Raw genomic sequence first — 10053 nt, 5'->3', positions numbered from 1 at the left:
AGTCTCCTTTTCTGTCTGTATTTTTTCCCTGAGCAACTACGTTCTTTGGAAATTTTCGGGGTCCCTATATCTGTCTCTTCCTCCCTTTCTACACTCCCTCGTTCATTCTCTCTCTCCCTGTCACCGAGCCTCCGAGTGGCCAGGACTGGACAGTGTCGCACCGTGGGAAGTGCTAGGCAAAGCAGTAACTCCAGAGTCCACGGATGTCCTCAGTCACCTTCCTCGTTCTTTACCTCCTCGGAGACGCACTATTCGCATGGCACTGAGTGAGTCCTGCTTTGTTCCACTGCCACCTGTGTGCCCACCCTTTTCTTCGGGGGTTTCCAACCGCGGAGAGGCGAGGCCCCGGGGCTGCGCCCTGCAGCGGGCGCGGGGGGCCTGGGCAGCACCGGAGGAGGCGATGCTGTGCGTGGCAGGCGTGGCCGGACTCTCAAGGACACTGGGCCCGACTTTGGCCCGTGTGAAAGGCCGGGCGGCGACGCTTCCCCTCGCCAGGTGCCGAGAAAGGGCGCGCAGGGAGCCAGGAGCGAGGCCAGGCTCGGAGCAGGGCGGTGGGGAGCGGGAGGACGACTGGCGACGCCCGGGGGTCTCCGCGGCCGACACCACGAGAGTAAACGACAGGCGCCGGCGACCCCTAGGATGGCCACCGAGAGGCCACGCTGCGCGCAAAGGCACGTGGGCCGGAGGTGGCGGAGGAGCTTCTGGGATCAGCTCTTTCGGACGGTGTGTGACACGAAGTGTTTATCGGGAGCGCCTAAAGCAGACGCCGGAATACACAGGCCTGTCTGTGCCCTGCAGCGCTCACCTGCCTCAGTTTACTGCTGAGCCTCTTGCTGGGGCTGCGGGCCCTGCCTGAGCAGAAGACCCTAGAGGGCAGGAACCCACCCCGCGGGCACCCGGCACAGGGCTCTTGGCCCGTCGCTTCATAACATTTTACTGGAACCACTAGACCTCGTCTAAAATTCTTCATGAGCCCATGCAAAACAGGAAGTCATTTTGAACAACCCTTTGGCTTATTTAAAAATAGGAGTAAAAAATAAACAAGCGAATAACGTACAAAATAAACCAAAAAACACTGAATCGCGTTAGTCCGGTGTTCTCCCCTGAGATGCGGGCCACAGAGTGGATGGGCAGCCACTGGCCGAGGGCGAGGGCCGAGGGCGGGATGCGCCACGGTGGCCCGCGCGGCGGCTCAGAGGCTGGCCCGTCCGCGGTGTCCTCATGCCGCGAGGCCAACTGCTCTTTCTCCCTCTCTGTCCTGATATCTCCGCGTCCTCACGGGTTCTTTCTGTGAGAGCACCCCTCAATAACCGTAATGAAAATATGCCTCTGCTTCTTGGGAACCCGAACGAAGACACCACCCCCGACTATTCACAGGACCGACCGTGAGCGTGGCTTCCACCGAGACTGGATTGGGTCTTCCGCGACGGCCCGAGTCTCAGGGCCCCGCCCAGTCCCATTCCCAAGGATGAACTTTTGATGGTCAGGAAGTCCTGGCCCTGCATTCCCTGGGGCTCTTTCAGGTCAGGGCTCAGTTGTGGACAGTGCAGGCTTCACGATCTCTAATTTTATTTACGTTTGTTGAGTGTGGTTGTGACATGATACAGAACGACTGAAAAATACCTCTTTTAATGAACTTCACAAAAATGCGATTCTGCATTTTATATAGTTGTGCTCTTTAGAGCCCACTTACGAGCGTTAAGGTGGGCTTTACATGGTGTAGTAGAAGGCATTTAGGAATGCACTTACTCATGTACATGTGTGTCTGTTTTTCCACTTCAAAGAGATGTGATGAATTAAAATTTTTCTTTTATGACTCTTCGTATGGTTGAATGTCTGTCCCCTCCAAAGCTCGTGTGAAAGGTGGATTCCCACAGTGGTAGGGTTGAAAGGTGGGGCCCTCAGGAGGTGGTTGCATTGTGAGGGCTCTGCCCTCATGAACTGGTTAATGGATTAATAGATTATCATGAGTGTGGACTGGTGGCTTTATAAGGAGAGCACATAAAAGCTCTTTTCCCCTCCTTGCCATGGTACAACCTATGTTGACAAGAGACTGCAGAAGTTCCCCACCAGAAAAAGGTCCCCACCAGATGTGTCCCCTGGACCCTAGACATTCCAGTCTCCAAAACTGTAAGAAATAAATTGCATTTCTTTATAAATTACCCAGTTTCAGGTATTCTGTTATAAGCAGCAGAAACTAATACAACACTTTTCCACTTTGTAGATTTTTGGTGCCAAAACTTTAGTCCCCAACCACGCCTTTCCCTTCTACTTCAAAAGCTCGCGTGTCACTTGTCTCAGCCAGTAGTCGACGTGAGTTCTAGGAATGACAATTAATTTTAACAATAGCTTAATTAAGCCAGAGTTTAATCAATCATAATTGGCAAAGGAAATATACTGCAAAACTGTTATACAATCTGAGACCAGACAAGAATAATTTGGGGGTAATTTGTTGTATTGTGCTATCCATGTCACCATTAGCACAAATGATTAATAATTCACTAACATTATTCAGACCATCAGAAGTAATCACACAGTTGATAATGGCACTCTGATTTGTAATAATGTATACAACCAAACACTTAGGCGACTTGCTGAAGGTAAATCTCATGACCTGATTTCCACCGAAACATTTTTGACCCACAGTTAGGTTCTCAGTACTCCCATCAATGGTATGGAAAAGCAAATTAATCTCACTCTGGGATTCTGTGGGATTGTCTCATTTCTTCTCTTTTGCCCGCACACTTGTTCTTAGGTAAATAGGCTGATAGTTCATTACTTCCAGAGGAAGACAGTAGTCCTGACAGAACTGGAAATGCACACACAGCTCACTGAACTTAGTCATATTCATGTTATTTAGGTAATTTAATGATGTAAGAAAAAAAAGTGTGTCACCAAAATGTTAACAATCTCTTAAATGCATAGACTAGTTTCACTCAAGGGTCTCAAGCTGCTTTATAAATACTAACTCATTAAACACAAACTCTCTGTGTCAGGTGACTATGCACTTTTGTCCTTTCTTTAAACCCAGCAGTTTCCCCAAACTGAATTTCTTATAATATGGTAAGACAGAAATGAGACATGACCAAATTGTAAGTTGCCAGGCATGCATGGAAATTGTAGCTTAGGAAGATTTTGTCACACAGGATTATAGCCCCCTCCCATAGGACTTATGATGTAAATACCTGGAGAACTCCAACCACAGAGTTATAATCAACTCTTCTAGTGACTTTAGAAAAGGTAAAAAAAATTCACGAAATTGGGACACACACAAGACAGCCCAGCATGAACAAATTCTGCACTAATCTGATAAGGAGTGAAATAACCGACTCTTCCAGCAGGGAGATCTCAGAAGTAGAGGTGTAGCACTGAGACTCACCTTGCAAGGAGAGCCGCCACCTAAGAGCTTTGTATTTCCTTCCTGTTAGTTATCTCATGAATAAATAAACCCTCTCTCCTGGCACTGATACCTTCAGCATGCTCAGATTTAGCACATTCCTTTACTACTCTCTCCCACCCCAACCAGATTTTCTGAAATCTAAAGCCCATTTACTTGGAAGTAATTAATGTTTCACTCATTAGAACTGGCTTGGAATTCAGCAAACCAGAAAAAAATAGAGGTGAGGTCCTGGAAGGTAGGTAAATAGTGGGGACAAATTACCCATCAGCAAGATACAGAAATGGGTGCTTGAATGCTAGCTGGCATGGTGATTGATTGTGTAGTTAGATATATGTAGCTGTCCCTCTGTGGAGCTCAAAACACTGCTCTCAGGACTCTTCTAGGCAACACTGTAGAGTAGCTGGTAGCTAACGATGTCACGTTTTAGTGTCTCTTCAATCTGCCTACCTCCCAGCAGGCCAGGACCCTCGCTGGGAGCCTGTCCTTCTTCCTGCCCTCTTCTCTCCCAGCCACCTAAATGTTCTGTCCTGTGTCTCAGACCCCCTGGGCATTGTTATGTAAAGACTGGTTTATTTGGTAAATTAAACCATGCTATTGTGTTAATCAACGCTGATGACTGTGTAGCCCACTCACAAGTGACAGTCAGGAGTTTTTACAGTGGTTTTCTGAAGATGACTGACCATAGTTCAAAAATATGACTCTGATCCCTAATGAAAGTTTCAGGGCTTTTGGCTGAGTGGGTGAAGCCAACAGCCCTACAAGCCTATTCTGTTCATTCTAGTAAATGTCTGCTGGGTATCTTTATGTCTGCAATAGCACACACTTGAACCAGGCTTTTCTACTTAAAAACACACAGAAGTAGAGCAGGGTTTTCACTGAGTCATGCATTCCACGAGGCTGGTCATGAGGGGAGCTGGATGAGATGCAGGAAACAGGCTTGTCCCTTGTTCAGGCGCTGGACCGCACTTTGAGAAACATACGCTGTTGATTATGTCATTCAGCACAATGGGAGAATTACAGATAAGCCAGCCACCAAATAAGACACACATATAAATTCCTAATTCCAGGGAGCACAGATGTGTAATTCCAGATGTGGCAGAGACTCTTACCAGGAGATTAGGGAATGCTTCCTAGAGAAGGGGGAATTTGGCCTGAGACTCAACTGGGTATGATTTGATGCGTGCTAAGGCTCAGGTTGGGGGAATTGAGATGACAAGAAGAAGGACATGCCAGCAAAACCTAGGCACTAGTAGCTGGGGACTCTTCAGGGACAACTGGGAATTCTTCAGCTGAATGCAGGTTCATGAGAGAGACCAGAGGAATGGAAAGTGGGGAAGGAGATTTTATGCCAGGGCTTGTCAACCCTTTGATGTCAAATGAACAAGCTCTTTAGTTTGTAGGCAGGGAATGGTTGTAGACTGTAAGAGCAAGGGGACTGTGATCCACTCAGAATGGAGCTTTAAGAAGAGTGACCTGGCAACCGTGGCAGGAAGACTGGAAGGAAGCTCCGAAGGCCTGAGTGGGGCAGGACCAGTGGAGCTGGACAGGAGGAGAGAGGGTTAGAGGAATGTTGTAAGCAGAAGTTACTGAAGCTTGGTCACAGGTGTGACTCAAAGCGAGAAGAGATAGGAGAAGGATGCTACAATCAGAAATAACACGAAGGTAAGTTGAGTTTGATTTTGTACGTCATGCGTTTGAGGAGATGGTATGATTTCTAGATAGAGATGTCTATAAGGCTATCGGAAAAGCCATTCTAAAGCCTAGACTACACCCTCTTGTGTGCATTTTATAGTTACATAAAGGCCTGCTGGAATGAAGGACCATCAGCTCAAAACCTAAGTATACAATTAACATATTTAGTGCAAAATTCAAATCTTCTTTGGAACCAACATCAGTTACAGTACCATATGTAAATGATCAAGACCCATCCATCCATTAAAAAGGGAATATATATTTTTATGTTGACATTAGCCTGCCCAAAATTGACGTGATACCATTTGTTGCTTGGAATGTGCAGTGCCACTTTGCTGAAATCACGTGAACCCAGGGCTTTGCCTTGGAGACAGGGACTTGAATCCTGGTTCTGCTGCATCTTATTTCCCTAAGGGCCTTCATCTGTAACACGAAGGGTCTGGGTGAGACCATCTCTAGGGCTCTCTAACCTGGTGGTCAGTCTGTTTATCACAAACAGGGAGAGATGATGGGGCACAACCCCCAGTGTCCACTGGATTTGAATGCAGTCTTGAGCAAGATGAACTGACTGACACACCAGGTTGCAGCACACAGCACAGACCACACAGCACAGGGACTTGGGGTCCTGTTCTCATGCTCACCGCCGTCATTGGCCCACAGAGAAGACAGAGAGGTCTCTCTGTTGCTGCTGTCAGATCCATGGGAAGTGTGACATGAGCAAGGTCTTTGTCTTCAAAGAGCTGACACTCGGGCCAGCGCGGAAGATCAACACAAGGTCAGATGCAGTAGGCTAGGTAGGAGTACAAGCAGGGAGGAGAGGGAGAATTTTCTGGAGTTGATATGGGTGATGGCTGTGGGAAGGCATGGGCAGAGGAGCAGGGCAGGCACCACAGGATGAAGACTCCCCAGGAGCAGAGGTGCTGGGGATCTGCCGCCAGCACTCCGGGAACCGAGCACAGAGGAGGTCGGGCTGCACTGCGGGTGGAGCTGGCCCGCAGGCTCCGTGCAGTGGACAGTGGTAAGCATTGCTGTCTATTTTTAAGGGAGTGATGCTACCTTGCCCCAGGAGCCGATTCTGGCCACAATGTCCAATGGATGGTGGTGGTGGGAACCAGCTAGGAGGTCCTCGTGCCTGGACTGGGGAGAGCAGTTGCAGGAATGAGAAGGAGGCCAAATGATCACGATTTCGTGTCATGGACTCGAGAAGTGTGGGGAGGAGAGGATGTGCGAAGACCTGGGAGGATGGGGAAGCCATCGGTGACTCCTGCCTGGGTGACTGAGTGTCGAGCTCTTTTACCTGCCCGTAATCCTGCTGACTGAGCCAACTGTCGACCTAGGGCTGGGTCTGAACCTCACAGACCCCTCAAGCCTTTTGTCCAGACAGAGTCACAAACCCTTCACACGCCAGGCTGGGTCACCAGACCCCTCAAACGCAGGTCTAAGAGCTAGGTAACCGGCAAACGGGACTTTGGAAGTGGTAGGTTGGAAAGCATGGCCGCGTGTGGCAGACGCCTGAGGGAGATGCCAGCCAAGTCTCAGCACCACGCACGCGCACCAACTCCACCCACACACAATTTGCTTACAAAGAATGCGCCCCACCACTCCCAACCGGAAAGGAAGGCGAGGGGGCCTGATTCAATTATTCTATTTTCCCAGCACTGAGGCACTGGCGGCAGCTACCAGAAGTGGTCAGGAGAAGGTGGCTTCATTCTGCGTGTGTGGTGTTCGGGGTGTTGGGTGGCAGCTAGGTGAGACTATCCAGTGGACGGCTGGAGCTGGAAGCCCAACGCTGGGAGAGCACACCCGGTGCGGATGGCCAGAGACCCAGCACAGCGCGCGACAGGCACGGACCGAGGGCAGACGTGGAATTTGGAGATGACCCGGCCGCCCTGTCCGTCCTCCTTTCACAGATGGGGAGACTGATGCCCAGAAAGAAGTACCAGGGACCTCAAGGTCACAGGCAAATGGGTTCAGATCCAGAATCAGAAACTTCCAGCCGGTACTCGTTCACCTCCTCCTCTAAAAGTATTCATTAAAAAAAAAAAAAAAAATCAGCCCTCAAAGACCCAGAATGTGAGAAGTTTCAACACGCACCTTAGCGGGGTTCTGGGAGCTATTTTTTGCAGGAAGCCAGGGGGAGGCGAGGCGCTGGGGTTGGGCCGGGACGCCCCGCCGGACACGAGAGCTCCGGGGACCGCGCGGGCCCCGCGCCCCCCCCCACCCGCGCGCCCCCGCTCCAGCGCGTCCCCGCAGCGACGAGCGCGCGCCCCGCCCCCGCGCGGCCCCGTCACGTGCGCGCGCAGCGGCGCTCCCGCCGGGCAGGGCGGCCGCGGAGCAGCCAGCGGTGGCCGTGAGCGCGGCAGCCGCGGCGCAGGAGCCGGCGAGCGCGGGCGGAGCGGCCGGGGCGCGAGGGGCGCGGAGCGGGCGCGAGGCCGCCGTGCGGGGCCGCGCGGGGGCGGCGCAGGGGAGGGTCCCGCGCGCCCGCCGCCGCCGCCGCCGCCCGCCCCGCGCCCGCGCCGCCTCCTCCTCGGTGCGGCTCCGCCGGCGCAGGAGCGGCCGCCCAGCCGCCGCCTGCGAACAAAGAGGAGGCCGCGCCGGCGGGCGTGTGCGGGAGCATGGCGGACCGCAGCCTGGAGGGCATGGCGCTGCCCCTGGAGGTGCGGGCCCGCCTGGCCGAGCTGGAGCTGGAGCTGTCGGAAGGTAACCGCCCCCGCCCCGCGCTCGGGCCGCGGCCCAGACGCCCCGACCCCCCGCGCTCGGGCCGGGCCGTCGTCCCCGGGGAGGGCCCGGGCCGCGGAGGGACGCCGGCGGGCGCGGGGTTGGCGGCGACCCGGCCCTGGGGGAGGCGGCGGCCCGCGGCGGGGGTCCCCGGGGCCGAGCCGGGAGCGTGTGTGCGCCGCGGCCCCCGCCCTGCCGGCCGCGCTGCCGCGGTCGTGCCGCGACCCCCCGCGCGCTGCGGCGGGGCCTGGGGCGCCGCGTGAGGACGCAGCGCGGGGCGCCCCGCAGGGCCGGCGACGAGCGGCCTTCCCGGGCGCACTCCGCCCTGACCGGAGTCGCCGCCGCGTCCTTGGTGCGGAGCGCCGCGCGCTGCGACCGCGTTCCGTGTTGGGGACGGCCTGGCGGTGCCGGCGGCCCTGTTCTAATGCGAAACTTGTCATTGGACCTTGGGGCTCGATCTCGCGGATGTCGCGGGCGCCCCGGCTCCCACGCGCGGCTGTCACAGCTGGGGGGATAGTACTACCATTGTTCGTGTGCGTCGCGACGCGGAGGTTGGGCAGGACCTGGAACCTCCTTCTCAGGCCGGTCTCACGGCTCGCGCCCCTCGGATCCTGTTTGGAATCTGTGACGGATTCGCCACAGTGATTTCATGGAGTGTCACAGAGGGTTTCTTATTTGTCTCAGTGGTGGTGATCATGTGCCTCAACTGTCATAAGTTTAAGAGGGTTTTGCCAGATCTTAAAAAAAAAAAAGCCACGAAAGTTCCAGATGTTAAATGTTTAATGTATATTTAGCAGTCACCCGGCTCACCCTGGAAGGGCCACTAGTGAGATGCGGTGGGGTGGGGACGGCCCGGCTCGTCTCGAATTTGTATTTGGAGCAGTTTAGCATGGTGAACTTTTTTTTTTTCTTGTAACGGTTGTGTGAGGGCCGGCAGCCAGAAAGTAAATTCATTCGTGCCAATTTTCGTCAGCAGGGAGGAGCTGGTGTCGACTTTATGTTTTCCTTTTTAACACTTTCAGGGCAAAGGAGGGAGTAAACGTGGGGGTTGGGGTGTGATGTCAACTGCCTTTTCAGACTTCCGTGGACTGGAAATTTTTGTGTTTTTCTACTTGGAATTTGAGGTTCTGCAGGGTATTTCAGTGTCCTGTGTGTGCTTAGTGGTCACTGTTCCCACCAGCTGAAGGTGATGCGGGCTTCGCTCCTAGAGGACCCCAGGGCAGGAACCACGGTGCCGGATTCAACTCGGACCAATGTTTATGCTTAAACTGGTAGATAACGTGTGAAGCGTGGACACATTTTTGAAGGGATAAGGTATCTACTAGAAAACATTCGCCCCAGTTAGTTTATTTTGTCAGCCTTGGGACAGATTTTCTCCCTGGAGGTGCCGGCCCTCCTGAGCTGTTTTCTGTTCTGTGTCCCTCCTGTGTTATTTACCGCACCCACCATCGATGTGTTATCGCAGAACAAGCACTTCCTGCGTCGTGCAACGTGAGGTGTCAGGACCCCGTCTGTGCCAGCAAGCCCTCTGCACCCCACGGGAGTGGTACCCGCTGCCAGGCTGGAAGTCAGCTTGCATTTGTTCTTGCAGTCTGTGATGATGCCTGGGAATGCGCATGCTGGCCTTCCCCCCCCCCCTCGTGCATGGACAGTGTGGCATTTTTAGGCAAGGACACTCACCTGTCACCAGCAGTTGGTCTTGCAGTGTGATACATTCCTGCTTCCCAGAGCACAGCAAGACCACTTTGAGGTGTACACAGCCTAATTCCCCATGAACACCTCTGTCTGTACAGATTTTTTAAAAAGGGTTCAATGAGATTCTCACTGGGCGACTAGGCAGAGAGGAGTGTGTGTGTTTGCGTGCAGGAAGCCGATTTATTGTGCTTCTGTCTATATAAGCCTTGCTGAGACCTGACCTAACATTTAAGAATGAAAAACCTCAGGGTCTTTGTGTTGCCCCCCCCCACTGCCTCCCCCCTCCCAGCGGCCCCCCCCCTCCCCATCCATTAGCTGTGTCGTCTTTCACTTCATTGTGAAGCGTGCTTTGTCCACGTTGAATTTATGGTGTTGTGCTTTAAGGTCATTTGGAATTTTATGTCTCATAACCACATAGAATAGTTTTTTATTGGCTTAAATGAGATGAATCAACTTGTTTTCTGGTACTGCTTAATAGAAACCCAGGAATTGGAGGATCAGACATCTCACTGCCTCTTTACATTGTGGAACTTAAGAAATTTCCCAAC

At 53.0% G+C, this 10053-nt stretch overlaps 1 protein-coding gene and 1 long non-coding RNA gene across 6 annotated transcripts in view; one reads left to right on the top strand and one right to left on the bottom strand.

Moving 5' to 3' along the window:
- Nucleotides 1-2350: 2350 nt before the first annotated feature.
- On the bottom strand, nt 2351-8481 carry LOC134380512 (uncharacterized). Its single transcript, XR_010023885.1, has 2 exons — nt 8334-8481; nt 2351-7111 (listed from the first exon to the last, which is right to left on the bottom strand). It is a non-coding gene; the product is annotated as an uncharacterized LOC134380512 (long non-coding RNA).
- The window catches only part of DIP2C (disco interacting protein 2 homolog C), a 392086-nt gene continuing 389633 nt past the window's right edge, over nt 7601-10053 (top strand). For all 5 annotated transcript variants that reach the window (XM_063100478.1, XM_063100477.1, XM_063100476.1 and 2 more), the window contains exon 1: nt 7601-7792. In XM_063100478.1, coding sequence (XP_062956548.1) covers nt 7708-7792 — 85 coding nt within the window. In that variant the 5' untranslated portion in view covers nt 7601-7707. The remainder of the gene's footprint in view (nt 7793-10053) is intronic.

Source organism: Cynocephalus volans, chromosome 6 (genome assembly GCF_027409185.1).
Source record: "Cynocephalus volans isolate mCynVol1 chromosome 6, mCynVol1.pri, whole genome shotgun sequence".
Classification (NCBI taxonomy): Eukaryota; Metazoa; Chordata; class Mammalia; order Dermoptera; family Cynocephalidae; genus Cynocephalus; species Cynocephalus volans.
Note: the sequence above shows the minus strand (reverse complement) of the source record. Positions and strands in the feature narration are given on the sequence as shown.